Raw genomic sequence first — 18,156 nt, forward strand, 5'->3', positions numbered from 1 at the left:
TCTCTGCCTGCCTCTCTGCCTGCTTATGATCTCTCTCTGTCAAATAAATAAATTAAAAAATCTTAAAAAAAAAAAACAAAAGAAAAACCATGATACATATTAGAAAATAACAGTAGCATAAATTTCCAAACATGATAATTAGGGGTAATTGTTCAGGTTATAGAAGTCTGCTTTGCTCCCCTCCAACCCTCCTGTGGAATATCTTTATTATTTTTATTGCTCATAAGGGATATATATTTATATTAGAAAATCCAAACAATTGTGGGGTGCCTGCGTGGTGTAGTCAGTTAAGCCTCAGACTCTTGATTTGGGCTCAGGTCATGATCTCAGGGTTGTGGGTTTGAGCCCCTCACTGGGCTCCACGCTAAGCACAAAGTCTGCTTAAGCTTAATTCATTCTACTTTTTGTCAGTTCCTCCTTCCTGCTGTCTCTCAAATAAATAATAAATAAGTCTTAAAATCTACGTAATGGTGAAATGTGTAATTAGGAAAGTGAAAAAATCTCAATCTTCCCCAAATCTTTTCCTTCTCCCTTTCTTTCTTTTTAATCATGTCTTTTCTTATAAGGATAGTAGAAAACAAAGGTATGAAAGCAAGCAAACAAGGAACCATTTGTTTTTATTTTCCGTATTTCAGTCTCATTGGTCATGTGCCTTCCACATAGCTTTATCTTGTTGGATCATGTGTGGTGTGTATCTGAGTTTGACCAGAATACCCTTGTTTACTTGTACACCCTTCCTTTTCTCTCAGGGCGAGCTTTACGTCCTCCATAACACCACGATTTCGGTTCCTCCAGTCAGAATTTAGTAGGCCACTACTCATAATTTGTATACCTCTTTAGTAAGGCATTGGCCACATTGTATTTATTTCTGTCACTATTAGACTATAAAGTATGGACTGTATCAAAATCAACTTTATATAAGTAGTGCCATGTATACATTAAGCCCTGGTAGATTTCAGGAATAAATTATTTTGTCCAGTGGAGGGCACCATGGTTATATGATTTATAAAATAGCAAGCTTGTAGCAAAATTGTTTTTCTTTTTGATTTTGTATTTCTGAGGTTGCTGATATTGTGGGGGGATGTATTTTAGAAGCAAAATAATGATATAGTATGATATCTTGAGACTTGCTTAAGAAAGAGTTGGGACGTTTTCAGGCTTCCCCGTTTTATCCACTTGCCCAGCTCTGCCATTTAATTAATCCCATGTTTGAAGTAGAAAGGGAAAACTTGGTTTAGATCTCAGTCATTGGTATTGGTCTTCCTTTAATTGGGCTAATAATTCAGACCCATTGAGACAGTTTTTTGCTAAGATTCTGAAAGAGGGAGGAAATGAGCCTGAGGCTATCCACCCAGATCTTTCTTTCCTGATTCACATCCCTGGGCCCTTGGGAGCTCATTAAATATAATTCTTTCCATTAACTCTAGTTGATGCTGAGTGGTTTCCTTGGCTTTGTGTGGGAGAGGTGTGTCAGTAAGGTCCCATCTGGCTGAGTCAGATGAGTAATGACTTATCCAACAATGTGTGGAGTTCACATTATGCACCACTGCTTAGGACAGTCATGGAAAGCAGTTTGCAGCTGTTTTTCCATATTTCTATGGATAAGAAAGAGCCACACAGTTCACCCCTTTTGACTTTCCTCTTATTTTTGGAGTTGGGCATATGCATAACTAATCTGTCAAAATCTGCCATCACCTGTCAAAGATGAGATAGACTACCTTTATTTTTTTCAAGAATGATGAGTTCTACAAGTACCCAGGAATGACAGTTTTGTCATTGTAAGTGACCCTTGGGGACAGTGAAGGGTGGTTGCAGAAGCACCTGAGTCACAGTCTGTGCCCAGATTTGTGTCTGTCCAGGCGTCCTTAATCTGAGCATTGTGAACCTTCTGTTCATCTGTTGAGCGAAAGATCTTCCCCTTTAGTTTTGGAGGGGTGCTAACTGCCAAAATACTGAAGTTACTAAAAATTTGATCATTGATGACCTCTGAATGATATCTGCTTTGTTAACTACCTCTTTTATCAGTGTCTGTTTTGCTGAATTTCCTGATACACTTACAACATATTCCTTTTTTTCTTTCTTTGCTATTTCCTCAAATTATTTACTATTGTCTACCAAGAATGTGGTTCAGTTTTTTAGGAAGCAAGAGAAATGTCTATATTCTATCTATTAAACTTAAATAAACTTGATTTATTTTTACAAACTTGTTTTCTAGGCCAGCCATATCCTGATCCAGCTATTCCTCCACAAAGGCAAGACAGATTTTATTCTACTTCTGGCAGACTCTCTGGGCCAGCAGAACTCAGAAGTATTAATATGCCATCTTCGGATAAAGTGGGTAAGAAATACTTATGTGTATGTGTATATTTTTTAATAATGGTGGCATATGAAAGAATTGGAAGCTGAAAAAAGGACTAATAACTGGACATCTTTGGTAGCTCTTGATGCCAAAATCTTTCCTGAAACTTTCTAGTTTTATGTTTCTTGTTATATTGTATGTATCCATGGCATGTGCATATGTGTTAATGGTTGATTTGGGCATTATTGTAATGGGTTTACTATATTTAGCTATGATGTCCAATTTTACTCTATTCCATGATTAATTTTTAAAAATTTACCAGTCCACTTACATATATCCTACTTGGTAATCGGGAAAGTGAATGGAAATGGGAAAATCCACAAGAAAAATAATTTGCTTTGTTGTTGCTTTAATTAAGTACCTTATTTAAACATTACATACAAAGATAGATTTAACTAACATTTATTGAGCAACCTACTATTTGTCAGGCTCTCTTTTCCTTAAACCACCTCACAGCAACCCTCTAAAATTGCGAAATATATATATCCAGCGGATTAGTCAGAAGAGTGTAACGTTAAAAAGATTAAAAGCAAATAGAAACAAAATAAATTTATTGGTAAAATGTTTCTTCAGGACAGGGAATACATTGCAAGGCGGGGTTAGGCATTATCTGGCTGAAACATTTATTATTTTAGAAAAGGAGTCTTTTTGGAATAGTAAGCAGAGAAGGAGATCTATGGCCTAGATTAATTAAAATTAGTTTTAATTAAATAATTTCTTTCTAACCTTTGGATTTTGGATTTTGAAATTGTTTTCCCTCATTAATTCAAACTTTATGGAGTGACAGTGTATATGTGATTGGATGTCTATTTTTAAACTAATGCTATTTAACGTTTCTTACATGTCCTTTTTTGTTGTTGGAATCTAATTATCCAATTAGATAATTTTTAAGTGTCTACTGTTTAGAAGATGCCCTACGTGACATGGCAGAGAATATAATTATAATAAGGTATAGTTTCTGCCTATAAGAAGCTAATAATTAAATGTGGAGAAAGAAATATATATATATATATATCTTTCATATATTTTATATATCCATCAGGCAGTAATGCTCTAGAATTAAAGAATAGCACCTTTAAAGATTAAGACTTACAAAGTTGTAATAAATTATGGCTGCAACATGGAGTGTGAGTCAGGGAATATTGAAACAAGTAGTGAAAAGGTTAAGCAGTATATAGAGTTCTCGGGGCCTTGCAAACCTGTTCAAAACTTGGACCTTGTTCACAGGGTAATGGGAACACATTAAAGAAATAATCAGATCTGCATTTTAGAGAAATTACTGTGGATGCGTTTATGGTGAATAGGTTGGAGGGAGCAGTTAAGATTGCAGGCATGGTAACTTTTTAGGAGTCTGTGACAGGAATCTACGTCAGTAAGCGGGTAGTGATTTAGCAGAGGGGATAGGGATGCATAGATGTAAGCAGACATAGAGAAAAGAGAATTGGGAGGATTTAGGATTGAAAGCCTGTGGGAGTGTGGGGGAAGAAGGAGTCTTGGCTGATACCTAGATTCCTGACTATAGCATCTGGGCCATTCATCATCCTGAGACAAAGAACAAGGAACAGGAGCAAATTTGACAGGAAAGATTATAAGTTATGTTTTGAACTTATAAAATTAGCAGCACCTGTGATACACCTGCATGAATATTCAAAGAGTCAGTTCAAGCTTTGAAGTCCTAGTAGGGGGAATAACAATCTGAATCACACATCTGGAAGTCATTAGTTGGTATACATCAAATTAAAGGTGTAGGAGTGGATGGGATTTCTCGAAAGGAGAATGAAAGCAGAATGGGGCGGAGGTGGGAACTCCATGGAGACCATCATTTAAGGATAGACAGAGATAGTGAAGCCCACCAAAGAGACTGAGAAGGAGTGGCGAGCAGGGGAAGATAGAGAGAGAAGGGTGCCATCACAAAAATTGAAGGCTGAGAGAATTTAAAGAGAGAGAGAGAGAGTGGTCAATAATGGTGAGGAATAATATAAAATAAGGACTAAAAGTATATTTTAGTTTAGCAAAAAAATTTTTTTTTGATGTTGGGGAAAATAATTTCGGTGGAGTAGTGGATGTTGCAAATAGATTGCAGTAAAATGAGGACAAAATGAGAGGAATTCCAAATAATATATATAAAACAAGTATTGATTGCAGAAGAGAGGGGTAGCTGTAGGGGAATTTTCTTTTTCTGTGTTGTTTTTAAGTAGTAGTTGGAAGAGACTTGCTGATAGAATGGGTCTAGCAGAAAGGGAAGAGGGAGGCAACAGAGAGGAAGGGGAGAGATTCAGCGCACAGAACCAGGGTCATAGGTCGTCTAGAAGGAGACTTCTCCATGATAAGAGGAGGAAAAATCATACGAATTTGGTTGCTGATAGATTTATTTGTTTGATTACAGAAAGTTAAGGGAGTTTCTAAGTGACTGGTTTAGTAAGTTTGAAGAGATGGAGATTTAAAATTGCTGAGGAGAAATGTGGTTTGGAAGTTGCAGAATGATTAGTCATTGAGCAGCTGCAAGTATGGCTGAAAATCCATCAGCTTGGAGTGGGCTCTGTCTACACAAATCTGTGATTGTTTTACCTGCAGAGGTGCTGAATTGCAGGTATAGGTAGAGTGGAAGTGGAAAGTTGGATTAATATGGAGCTAGAATATTGTCACGTACATGTCGAAATATTGCCAGCTGGGTAAGGACATCGATGATTGGATGAAGTGATGGACTTAGAAGTCTAGTTAATTAGGGGTGGAAATGAAGAGAGGAGGAAACTAAAGAAAATGGAGGGAGACCAGAGGGCTGGAAGCTTCTGTGACAGGAACAGGTGTAGTGAGAATAACTAAATGAGAAGTCTAGGCGAGGATAAGTGTTGTGGTCAGAGAGAGGGTTGTTTGAATTTACCTTCTCATGGACCGAGCAGTTCTTGGTGAAGATGAAGTCCAGGAACATTTATTTTGAACAGTAGCTAAATTCAAATGCTAGTCTATGTTACCTGATGGAGGAATTAGGAAAGTAGGAAGGAAAGAGGAAAAGGAAGGAAGAGTGGAGGGAGGGCAAAAAGAAAGGAAGGAAAGACGGATAAGGAAGAGGGATGCCACCTTCCAGAAGTCTCCTAATGATGCACTTGCATCAGGGTTGCCTAGGAACAAGCCACAGAAATTCCTGCCACCTGCCTTTGCAGAACTTTTGAGTGTGCCACAGTTTCCAGTGACCCAAAGCTGTTCCTGCGGCCGCAATGCAGGATGCTGGTATCGGGCTGGTTTATGTACTAATGGGAGAATGAGAAAATATCAACAATCCCTTGTGATTGGGAGATTCGGTAGAAATGGAGTGATCAGTCATATATTTTTCATGGTTTAACTTTTGTGTTTAGATGGACCAATCTCTTCAGAAATGGAATCCACTAGAAATGATAACAAAGATGACCTTGGTGTAAGTATTGAAAGTGGAATTTTATCCATGTGCTCAGGAGCTTTTCAGACTCTTGGTTTATTAGAAGAGAAATTTAGCTGGCAGTCGATTTCTTGATATAAAGCTGCTTCTCCCATTTTTACAAATATATACACTCCCTATATAGCATTATAGTTGTTTCTTTTCTGGGTTGTACACTATGGTGATACAGTACAACTTATAGGCTAAAGGCTTGAGTTAGCTTACTAAAGTTAAACAGAAATTTGGATTTTCCCCTTCAATTTTTATTTGAATGTTTTAAAGTATATTTTTGTTATTACCTTTACAATTTTTGCTTTTGGTCACCTTTTTTATGTTGAAAATACAAACATAGGGCACCTGGGTGGCCCAGTTGGTTAAGCAACTGCCTTGGGCTCAGGTCATGATCCTGGAGTCCTGGGATCGAGTCCTGCTTCGGGCTCCCTGCTCCACGGGGAGTCTGCTTCTCCCTCTGACCTTCTCCCCTCTCATGTTCTCTCTCACTCAAATAAATAAATAAAATCTTAAAAAAAAAAAAAAAAGAAAATACATAAACATCTGTTTTTCAGTATGAACTTGATAAAAGAATGTATGTTTTGGTATTCTTGGACTACTCTTGTGTTTTATCTTTAGCCCGAGTATTACTTTTTTCAGTTAATATTTGTGATCGCAAAAATCCATCTGATGTAGAAAATAGAATCTTTCAGAAGAAACTATTAAGATTATTATAGACTGCTTTCTTTTAAACCTAAGATTTTTCAGGAAGATTATTGCAAATTTTGCTGTTGCTTTAGTGACCGCTGTTTGTCAATTTGTTACAGAATTTAAATGTGCCTGATTCATCTCTCCCCGCCAAAAGTGAAGCAGCGGGCCCTGGCTTTGTTCCTCCACCTCTTGCTCCATTCAGGGCTCCATTATTTCCAATGGATGCAAGGGGTCCGTTCATGAGAAGAGGTCCTCCTTTTCCTCCACCTCCTCCAGGAAGCATGTATGGAGCTCCTCGAGATTATTTCCCACCAAGGGATTTTGCTGGCCCACCGCCACCGCCATTTGCAAGTACGTTTTTTTTTTTTTTTTTAAACTTAGTGTGTGTTTTACAGAGTAAATCAAAGATATAATTCTAAGCTTTTCTCACTGTAGTAAATCATTACTTTTCCAAATTGGAAAGGCAGCCAGCCATTTGTAGACTGTAATGAGGCTTCCACGTGATTCATCCCAATGATATGGAATTATTTCTGTATTTCAGTAATTAGGAAAAATCATTGTTTTTTTTGCAGTGGTCTTAAATTAAGACTTAAATTATTTGTTTCTTATTTGATTAGAAAGTGGTTACTGCATCAATTAGTAAAAATAATTACAGCTTATATTTTAGCATTAAAATTACTAGCTAAAGTATTTTTAAAAGTTTTTTTCATAAGTAGTTCCTATGTAGTCCTACTTATTTAAAACCCAAAATATGTTTATCATGTTTAGACTAATTGTTGAATTTATTGAAATTCTTTCATAGCCTTACATAAGAAAAAAACAATTTTTTGCTTTTATATCTGTACATTGCCATTTAGAACTCTAGGTTTCTATAGAATAAATAGTTAACCAAACACTAGGCGGAAGGCTAGTATATGCCTGACATGGTATTTTTTCTCTCATTTCTCCTCTATTTTAAGGTTTAAGGTGAACTAAGATGAATTTTGGGGAAATTCAAGATAGTCTTTTTTTTTTTTTTTTTTTTTTTTTTTTTTTTTAAGATTTTATTTATTTATTTGACAGAGAGAAATCACAAGTAGATGGAGAGGCAGGCAGAGAGAGAGAGGGAAGCAGGCTCTCCGCTGAGCAGAGAGCCCGATGCGGGACTCGATCCCAGGACTCTGAGATCATGACCTGAGCCGAAGGCAGCGGCTTAACCCACTGAGCCACCCAGGCGCCCCTCAAGATAGTCTTTTAACTGTAAATGTTTTAGGATAGTATAAAATTAGAATTGGAAATTACTAGTCAGAATTTAAGTCTGGTGAAAATTATATGACATGAAAATGTTTTAATTTAATTTAAGTCTGGTGAAAATTATATGACATGAAAATTTTTAATCAAGCTTTATTATGTATTTTGAAATAATTTGAAAAGTGTTAAGATGTTAGGTTTTCATAGGACAAAAATTGTGGCTAAAGTTGGTGATGTTCCCTTCAATCCTGTGTAATTGAAGAGAATATGCTTTTACTCAATGTTGTAAAAATCATTTGTTAGATCAAGTAATTATTCTGGGGTCAATTTTTGAGTATGAACATAGGTATTATAAGTTATAAGCTAATCATTTAATAGAACTGAAGTACAGGTACTTAAAATTAAAAAATGTCTTTTACCAATCTCTTTGAACAGTGAGAAATGTCTATCCACCGAGAGCTTTTCCTCCTTTTCTTCCCCCAAGAGCTGGATTTTTTCCCCCACCCCCACGTGCTGAAAATAGATGTGAGTTCCCATCAGGGTTGACTCCACCTTCAAATGAGCCTACTACTGAACATCCAGCACCACAGCAAGAAACTTAACATGTTTTTGATCTCTCTTCAAAAGTAATTTTGACTTCTCTCTTATTTTCAGTTTAAGTAACGGCTGTTACTTAACCTATTATACTTTTGCTCACATAAGAGCTTAATGGAATTAAAACTCTCAGGATAGTATTTTGTAAATAAAGATGATTTAAATATGAATCTTATGAGTAAATTATTTCCATTTTATTTTATTCTAGATAGTATATTTTAATTTTATTAACAAATCCACTATCACATAAACAATGGGAGTTTTATATGTCATCTTGCAGTTGGGGGTGTTTTAAACTCCAAAGAACTTTTTGCCAAGAACTGTATTTACTATGGTTGTAGACAAATGTGAAGGTAACTTTATGCTTAATTAAATGAATTTTAATTGATTTAAAGACTTGTTTGGTATTGATAATAATAATAAAATCAGCTAGTTTTCCATAAATATGACTCCATTAGTTAGTTTTTTACTTTTCTCAATAGCTTTGAGGCTCAAAACTAATGCTTTATATGGATTTTTCCCATTTGATTATCTTACCAAGGTTGTACTCTCTTTCTTGCAAGTAGACATGAATGGCCAAAAGCAACAAATTAATACACTCTTTTTTTTTTTAAATTTAAGATTTTATTTATTTATTTGTCAGAGTGAGCACAGGCAGACAGAATGGCAGGCAGAGGCAGAGGGAGAAGCAGGCTCTCTGCTGAGCAAGGATCCCGATGTAGGACTTGATCCAAGGGCGCTGGGATCATGACCTGAGCTGAAGGCAGCCGTTTAACCAACTGAGCCCCCCAGGAGTCCCAAATTAATACACTCTTAAAAGTCAATATTGATTATATTCTAATTGATTTGTCTAAATAGTATTTTTTCAGAGTTGGGATCCTCTTAGTTCATTCACTAGCTTTTGGACAGTTTTCTATCTGGCTTGCTTTTCTCTTAATTTGTAAGATAATTACTGTTTTTAGTGGGGAATGTTGAAATTTGCTATAGAAATTTTGTATTTGGACTCAGTATCTTTAGAACGTTTCCTTAACCTTCTTTGTGTGTTTCCTCAGGCATGAATTCTATTATTATTAGTCTCCTCACACGTTAATATGATTATGAAAGGAAAGATAATTAAGTATAACTAATAAGTCTTAGAATACGTCTGTTGAGAAGTTGGTTGTTTTTAGTTGTTTACTTGGAATTTGTCCTCTGTGCCAAAAGACAGAAGGTGAAACATTCTTGAACAAAGCAGTCATGCACTGTAACTGGAGTGCTTCCTGCCAGCATTTCTGCAGATGCTCTCTGGAACACTTCTTGTGAGGTATTCTTACTCCTCCATTCTTACCTCACCTTAGGAGACAAGGTTGAACAGAAGGACTTCATGAAGTGAATTGCTTGGATAAGGTATTATGTAGATTGGGAACTGTAAAATCATCATCATAAACTTAGTGTTTAGAGGTTAGGTTTTAGGAGAAATAGATTGCTTTTTTAAAGTTGGAAATTTGGAAAGTGAAAGAAGAGAAACAGAACAGTGATGGAGAGTATTCCAGTCAAGTGAAACTTTTCTTTGCCCCAGGATGAAGGAGACCTGTTTTGACTTAAGACAGAAGACAGGAGAGTGGTGCAGGCAAGTCGAACCTCAGAGAGAACGGTAATGAAGTGAGAAGCCAGCATCAGAGAGGAAGCAAGGATAACAGTCAATGAGAGCACAGCAGAAGCCAGAAAGACTTGATATGGGCTGAATAGTTTGAAACACTTTGGGATTCCAGAGTAAATGAACATACTTTACTTACAAAAATATACATATATTTTGGGACGCCTGGGTGGCTCAGTTGGTTAAGCAGCTGCCTTCGGCTCAGGTCATGATCCCAGCGTGCTGGGATCGAGTCCCACATCAGGCTCCTTGCTCGGCGGGGAGCCTGCTTCTCCCTCTGCCTCTGCCTGCCATTCTGTCTGCCTGTGCTCGCTCTCTCCCCCTCTCTTTCTCTGATAAATAAATAAAATCTTTAAAATATATATATATATTTTTTTTTTTTTTTTTAATTTTTTTTTTTTTTTTTAAAGTTTTTATTTATTTTAAAGATTTTATTTATTTACTTGACAGGGAGAGATCACAAGTAGGCAGAGAGGCAGGCAGAGAGAGAAGGGAAAGCAGACTTCCCACTGAGCAGATAGCCCAATGCGGGGCTCGATCCCAGGACCCCGAGATCATGACCTGAACCGAAGGCAGAGGCTTTAACCCACTGAGCCACCGAGGCACCCCACAAAAATATTTTTTTAATAAAGAAGTATAACCAAGTGGGAATAAATCAAATAATAGCATTTTAGGATGAATAACAAGTTTTGTACATTTATTTCCAGTGATGCTTTCTAGTTAGTTTCTCTTTTAACTCTTTTTCTTTATTTAATTCTGATAAGATTTTAGAATTTTAGAAGGTATGCTTATACCTCTAATCTTTGATTTATCAACTTGATTGATTAAATGTATCAGTTTGTATGTTGACTCTTTGAGATGAAAAATTAGGACTTAACTATTGCCATCCTCATTTTCCTTTCTTCATGTTTGATACTTAACCACATTATGTTTGCTCTTGTTACTTTTGTAATTTTTATATATTTTAACCTTTGTTAATAGTTTTTCCTTGGGAAGGCTGGGTGTCTCAGTCAGTTAAGCATCTGCCTTCAGCTCAGGTCATGATCCCAGCATCCTGGGATTGAGTCCTGCATCAGACTTCTTGCTCAGCAGGGAGCCTGTTTCTCCCTCTGCCTACTTCTCTTTCTCTCTGACCCCCCCCAAAAAAAAAACCTTAAAAAAAATTTTTCCTCCTTATTCCTGTCCCCTCTTCCCCTACTCTGGCCCACATCCTATTTTCTCTTGGCTGTACATCATGTTTTCAAGGTTGCTAATAATAATATTATGCCTACAAGTGTAACGATGTTCTATACTTGGTCCATAGTTGAACTAAGGTTCAAAATCAATAAGGCGCATTTGTACTGTTATTGTTATTTAAATATTTTCACTATCAGGCCAAATTATATAGTAACTTTACATATCCTTCTCTGTGAATCCCAGTATCATAATTTCTGCATCACTCTAAAGAGAATATTCTTTTTTTTTTTTTTTTTTTTAAAGATTTTAAAAATTTATTTGAGAGAGAGAACGGGAGTGCGAGAGCATGGGCAGAGGGAGGGGCAGAGGGAGAGGGAGAAGTGACTCCCCACTGAGCAGGGAGTCTGACCTGGGTCTCTATCCCAAGAGCCTGGGATCATGATCTGAGCTGAAGGTAGACACTTGAGCAACTGAGCCATTCAAATGCCCCTAAAGAGAATATTCTTAAATATCAAGGTCAATCAATGATTTTTTTTTTTTAAGCTCACTCTCTTTCCCCTACCACTAATAGCCTAAAAAATATAATAACACATTTTGCTTAACTTTATACTTAGGCCTAGTGTACAGTTCTCCCTCCTACTTTTCTAATGTGACTTCTCCCCCCTCCCAATATTATTTGCCATTATCATGGCTTACTTGAAAAGAAAAAAATCTTCATGTCTTTTCTATTGGATATATTGTTATTTTTTCTTTTAAACACTTTAGTCTTGGCATTTCTTTGTATTCCCGTTGCAAACTGACTGGCTGGTTTCTAGCCCAATGAACAGAGCCTGCACTTTTCCTGATTTCTTGGGATTACTCTGTTGTTTCATAGACCTTCTATCTTGCTGGGGTTTTTTTGTTTTTGTTTTTTAAAATTCATTTTAAATTTTATTGTTTTATTGCTGTTCACTCTCAAGTTATTTCCTTAAGGATTTAGGGAATGTAAAATCTGAATCCTTCGCATGCCTAAAATCCCAATCCTTTACTCTCCCACCCCCTTGGTTTAAAGTAGTCTCATGCCCAGCATGGAGCCCAGTGTGGGGCTTGAACTTACAACTGTGAGATCAAGACCTGCACTGAGATCAAGAGTTGGACTCTTGGGACGCCTGGGTGGCTCAGTTGGTTGGACGACTGCCTTCGGCTCAGGTCATGATCCTGGAGTCCCGGGATCGAGTCCTGCATCGGACTCCCAGCTACATGGGGAGTCTGCTTCTCCCTCTGACCTTCTCCTCGTTCATGCTCTCTCTCCCTGTCTCTCTCTCTCAAGTAAATAAATAAAATCTTTAAAAAAAAAAAAAAAAAAAGAGTTGGACTCTTAACCAGCTGCACCACCCAGGCATCCCCATTCCCCTTTTTGGTATTAGTTTATATAGGTATGAAATTCTAGGTCAGAATTTTGAATATGTTGTGCTTTTAATATCAATTTAATACAATTAATTAATGCCAATATGTTGTTTCTTTAGAAGATTTTATTTATTTGACAGACAGCGATCACAAGTAGGCAGAGAGAGAGAGGAGGAAGCAGGCTTGCCGATGAGCAGAGAGTCCAAGGGGTTTTGATCCCAGGACCCTGGGATCATGACCTGAGCTGAAGGCAGAGGCTTTAACCCACTGAGCCACCCAGGTGCCCCCAATATATTGTTTTTTAATATCCATTGTTGCTGATGACATGTCTGAGGAATTTGATTCTGTTCTCTTTGTTGGTAACCTGATTTTTTCCTATAAAAAATTTTTAGGTTTTTTTTTTTTTTCTTTTATCATTGGTGTTCTAAAAGTCGTAGTTAGATGTAGCTACATGTGAGACATTTTCATTCATTTCTTGTTAGTCCAGGCCCTCTAAGAAGCAGATTCCAAGATGGAAGTAGATATTGAAGAGATTTATTGAGGGAGAACACCTATGAAGGATTAAGGGGAGAGAGTTCAAAAGTAGATAGAGAGACTCTTCAGACTGAGGTTCAGATTGACATCTGTGAATAGGAGAGAGGGAAGGAAGGAAGAGTTGGGTAGGCAGAGCCTCTGATTACAGTGCAGTTCCAGGAAAGCCTGAGCTGGAGCCATGGCACTCCCCGGGGCAAAGATTGCCTCTGAGAGGAGACCCTCATTTGGTGGGAACGGCTCTGCCCTAGTCCTCTTCCATGTTCTGTCCTTGGCTGGGAGCACCCCCAGGGAGAACCTGGACTTGGCATGAATGCTGAAGGTGCAGCAGCTAGAGGCTGGCAGCTACTATACTCGGCATCCTCTCTCTCTCTCTCTAAGTTTTTAATTTTTTATAAACATAAAATGTATTATTAGCCCCAGAGGTACAGGTCTGTGAATCGTCAGACTTACTTCACAGCACTCGCCATAACACATATCCTCCCCAATGTCCATAACCCAGCCACCCTAACCCTACCCCCTACCCGTGGCAACCCTCAGTTTGTTTTGTGAGATTAAGAGTCTCTTATGGTTTGTCTCCCTCCCAACCAGTCTTGTTTCATTTTTTCCTTCCCTACCCCTCAAACCTCCCATGTTGTCTCTCAAATTCCTCATATCAGGGAGATCATTTGATAATTCTCTTTCTCTGATTGACTATTTCGGTTAGCATAATACCCTCTGGTTCCATCCACGTTGTCGCAAATGGCAAAATTTCATTTCTTTAAATGGCTGCATAGTATTCCATATAATATATTCCATATATATATGTGTGTGTGTGTCATCTTTATCCATTCATCTGTTGATGGACATCTAGGTTCTTTCCCTAGTTTGGCTATTGTGGACATTGAGGCTATAAACATTCGGGTGCACATGCCCCTTCGGATCACTACATTTGTATCTTTAGGGTAAATACCCAGTAGTGCAATTTCTGGGTTGTAGGGTAGCTCTATTTTCAACTTTTTGAGGAAACTCCATGCTGTTTTCCAGAGTGGCTGCACCAGCTTGCATTCCCACCAACAGTATAGGAGGTTCCCCTTTCTCTCTGCATCCTTGCCAGCATCTGTCGTTTCCTTACTTAATTTTAGCCATTCGGACTGATGTGAGGTGATATCTCATTGTGGTTTTGATTTGTATTTCCCTGATTGGGATCCTTTTTCTTTTCCTTTTTTTTTTTTTTTTAAAGATTTTATTTATTTATTTGACAGAGAGAGATCACAAGTAGGCAGAGAGGCAGGCAGAGAGAGAGAGGAGGAAGCAGGCTCCCTGCTGAGCAGAGAGCCTGATGCGGGGCTTGATCCCAGGACCCTGGGATCATGACCTGAGCCAAAGGCAGCGGCTTAACCCACTGAGCCACCCAGGCACCCCTGGGATCCTTTTTCTTGAAGGGGTGATATGACTGGGGTACCACACCATATTAGGCACTTAAACTATGGCGTCCTAAAACTCTGGGAATTTTTTTTTTTTTTAAATATTTGGTAAGTTCCTTATCTACTTTTTCTTTTGTATTTTTTTAAAAGATTTTATTTATTTGTCAGAGAGCAAGAGAGAGGGTGTGTGGGAGCACAGCAGGGGGAGCAGCAGGCAGAGGGAGAAGCAGAATTCCCACTGAGCAGGGAGCCCAATACAGGACTCGATCCCAGTACGCTGGGATTATGACCCGAGCCGAAGGCAAACAATTAACTGACTGAGCCATCCAGGTATCCCTTTCATATCTTTCATCTCTCTCTTTCTCTCTCTCTTTTTTCCCCCTGGAAAATTTTGTCAACTATATATTCTAAATCATTCTCTTTAATGTTTTTGTTTTCAGCAGTCATTAATCTTTGAGAGCATTTCTTATTGTATTTTATTCTTTTTTCATAGATCCTATCCTTTTTTGTAAAGATCTAATATTTTGAATTTCTCCATAGCCAATTAGTGTTTTCTAAAAGTGTTTTTCTGAATTATCTGTTTTCTCTAGGATTAATAATGATTAAGTTGGGCTTTCTCTCCTTACATGTTTGGTCAACCTTGAGTTGTTCATGTTTAATGAAGATGAATTGGTTAGCTGATTCTAGCTTATACCTTTTTCTGTATAACAAGGATAGTTTTCTTGTTTGGTTTCTTCCTGAGATAGGTGTGTGTGTGTGTGTGTGTGTGTGTGTGTGTGTGTGTGGCACGCAGGTGGTGAGAGATGGAGGGTGGGGACTGAGACAGAATCTGTGACTGACAGGCTTTGCCATAGGATGAACCGTAGGATGCTGGCTGGGTGTCGGCCTTCCAGATGCCAGAATGAGAAGGGCTTCATGTAGGATACCACCATTCACGCCAGAAGTTTTGCTTTTTCCAAACAGTTTAGTTTCTGTAGGGAATATCTCTCCAGTATTTTAGCTGGAGGCAGAACCAGGCTCACTGCCTTGTGCTAGGGGCTGTGGCAGGGGAATGATGGCATCAACTTCGAGCTGTTCTGCCTGCAGTTCTTCCCTATTTTCACACTCACACCTCAGTTCTGTACATGATACACTAGCTGGCTCTAAGCCAAGTTTCGGACTGTTATCAGGCCTGCTGACTCCCAGTTCCTGAAACAGATTGTAGGCCATAGCTTTCTCGACTTATTTTATCCTCCAACCTAATCTAGTCTGTTCTTCTGTCCCCCAGAAAATTTTGAAACTTCATTTGTTGGTGTCCTTTTTTATTCTTTTCAGCATTATAGGGTTTACTTCTCTTGGCTCTTCTTTATATTTATCTCAGTGGGGCCTTGGGGATAGGTGGCCAGCATCTGCTTAGTCTGCCACCTGGAAGCTGAAGTTTTCTGTTTTTGCTGTTGTCACCATTTGAAAGGGTAGTTAAAGGAGGAGGGCAGACTTCAAGATTATGACCTGAGCATTATTTTGGACTGATAGGCAGTAGGCTTGGATATTTCAATAAAGAGTCCTTCTTGGTCCTGGTTGGATAACTTTTCCCTCCACTTTGGTATTCTGATTTTTTTAAAAAAAATAATACACGGTCCTACGAAAAAAGTTAGAAAACGGTCAAAAGCTGAAGAAAATCCAGGGTCACCATAGAAATATAAATCACTTTCTGCATTTAGGTTGTACTTCCTTTAGGCTTTTTATCCTTCACATATCTTTTGTATTAGTGTAATTATGTGTGTCTTTAATTTTATATTAAGTGTAATCTCCTATTATAAATGATATAAACTTTTTTTTGAGAGAGAGAGAGGGTAGGGAGGGGCCAAGGGAGAGGTGGAGAGAGAATATTAAGCAGGCTCCACACCCACTGTGGAGCCTAATGTGGGGCTTGATCTCATGACTCTGAGATCATGACCTGCGCCAAAACCAAGAGTCAGATGCTACTTGACTGAGCCACCCAGGTGCCCCTGTAAACTTCATTTTTCATGATTTTACCTTCCCTTTTGTGAATATAATTTACCTAATTATTCTTTTCTTGCTGCTTAAGCTGTTATTACATATTTATTTTTTTTAGAATTCTTAAAGAATTATGTATGATAGTATAGCTTTGTACATATATATTCCCCCCTCTAGATTTAGGGTAATTTTTTAGAGATATATTCCTAAAATATATTCTGGGGCCAGAATTTGGGACTGGGGACAGAAGGTTATTAAGAGGAAAGGAAATCACATTCTTTGGAACCAGGTTAGTTGAAAACAAAATAGACTTCTTTTTTAAAGCCAGACAATTCATAGACATGGGGAGATGCTACAAAAGAATTTTGTGAGTATAGTTGATAATTATTCTGCTTCTATAGGTATGGTTCATGGTTTACCATGAATCTATTTAAAAAAGCATCTAGCCTTATAACCTTTGCAAACTAACCTATCCCCCCACCGCCCCCAGGTAGTAGCTATTGTGAAAGAATTTTTTCTTTTCTTTTTGAAGATTTTATTTATTTGACAGAGAGGGAGAAATCACAAGTAGGCAGGGAGGCAGGCAGAGAGAGGGGGATGCAGGCTCCCTGCCGAGCAGAGAGCCTGATGCGGGGCTCGATCCCAGGACTCTGGGATCATGACCTGAGCTGAAGGCAGAGGCTTTAACCCACTGAGCCACCCAGGTGCCCCACTGTAAAAGAATTTGATAGCAGTGCTATAAAAGAGATTTGTGTGTGTGTGTGTGTGTGTGTGTGTGTGTGTGTGTAATATGGGAACTCTTTGATAACTGTCTATAAAGAGCAGTTAAGCTTACTACATTGTATTATGTTTCTTGCAACAAAATGAAAAGACAACTTATGGAATGAGATAAAATATTTGCAAACCAGCAATCTAATAAGGGGTTAGTATCCAAAATATATAAGGAACTCATACAACTCACTAACAAAAACCCAAATAACCCAATTGAAAAATGGGCAGAAGATCTGCATAGACATTTCTCCAAAGAAGACATATAAGTGGCTAACAGATCCATGAAAAGATCCTCAATATCACTAATCATCAGGGAAATGCAAATCAAAACCACAATGAGATATCACCTCAAATCTGTTATCCATTATCAAAAAATAGGTAACATTATCTGTCAAATAATAGTATAGTTGTAGTATTTAAGAGTGGTAGGAGTTGTATAATATTAGGGTCCCTTCACCTAGGTTTAAATTTTGTTCTGCCATTGACTAGTTTTATGATTTTAGGCAAGATTCTTAACCTTTCTGTGCCTCCATTTCCTCATATGTGAAATGGGGGTGATACATACTACATGGTTGCTGTGAAGATTAAATAGAGTACTTTCTAGTGAAATGATTAAAATAATGGTTGGCATACAATTCAGCACATGCCAAGTATAGTATTTCCTAGCTAATTTATTTAGTGTTTTCTCAGAAAATTCACTGAAGTGGGTGTTCCTGATTAAAGCTCATTCTTTTTTATTTTTATCTGAGGAGAGAGAGCATGGTGGGGAGGGGCAGAGGGAGAGGGAGGGAGAGAATCTCAAGCAGACTCTGCACTGGAAGTGGAGCCTGATCCGGGGCTCATTCTCAATACCCTGAGATAATGACCTGAGCTGAAACCAAGAGTTGGACACTCAACTGACTGGGCCACCCAGGTACCCCTAAAGTACATTCTTTTTTTTTTTTTTTTAAAAGATTTTATTTATTTGACAGAGAGA

At 38.0% G+C, this 18,156-nt stretch overlaps 1 protein-coding gene across 5 annotated transcripts in view; it reads left to right on the forward strand.

Moving 5' to 3' along the window:
• The window catches only part of MIA2 (MIA SH3 domain ER export factor 2), an 80,369-nt gene extending 71,902 nt beyond the window's left edge, over window positions 1–8,467 (forward strand). For all 5 annotated transcript variants that reach the window (XM_059373116.1, XM_059373117.1, XM_059373120.1 and 2 more), the window contains 4 exons: window positions 2,216–2,338; window positions 5,713–5,771; window positions 6,590–6,824; window positions 8,139–8,467. In XM_059373116.1, coding sequence (XP_059229099.1) covers window positions 2,216–2,338; window positions 5,713–5,771; window positions 6,590–6,824; window positions 8,139–8,305 — 584 coding nt within the window. In that variant the 3' untranslated portion in view covers window positions 8,306–8,467. The remainder of the gene's footprint in view (window positions 1–2,215; window positions 2,339–5,712; window positions 5,772–6,589; window positions 6,825–8,138) is intronic.
• The last annotated feature ends 9,689 nt before the right edge of the window (window positions 8,468–18,156 follow it).

Source organism: Mustela nigripes, chromosome 13 (genome assembly GCF_022355385.1).
Source record: "Mustela nigripes isolate SB6536 chromosome 13, MUSNIG.SB6536, whole genome shotgun sequence".
NCBI lineage: Eukaryota > Metazoa > Chordata > Mammalia > Carnivora > Mustelidae > Mustela > Mustela nigripes.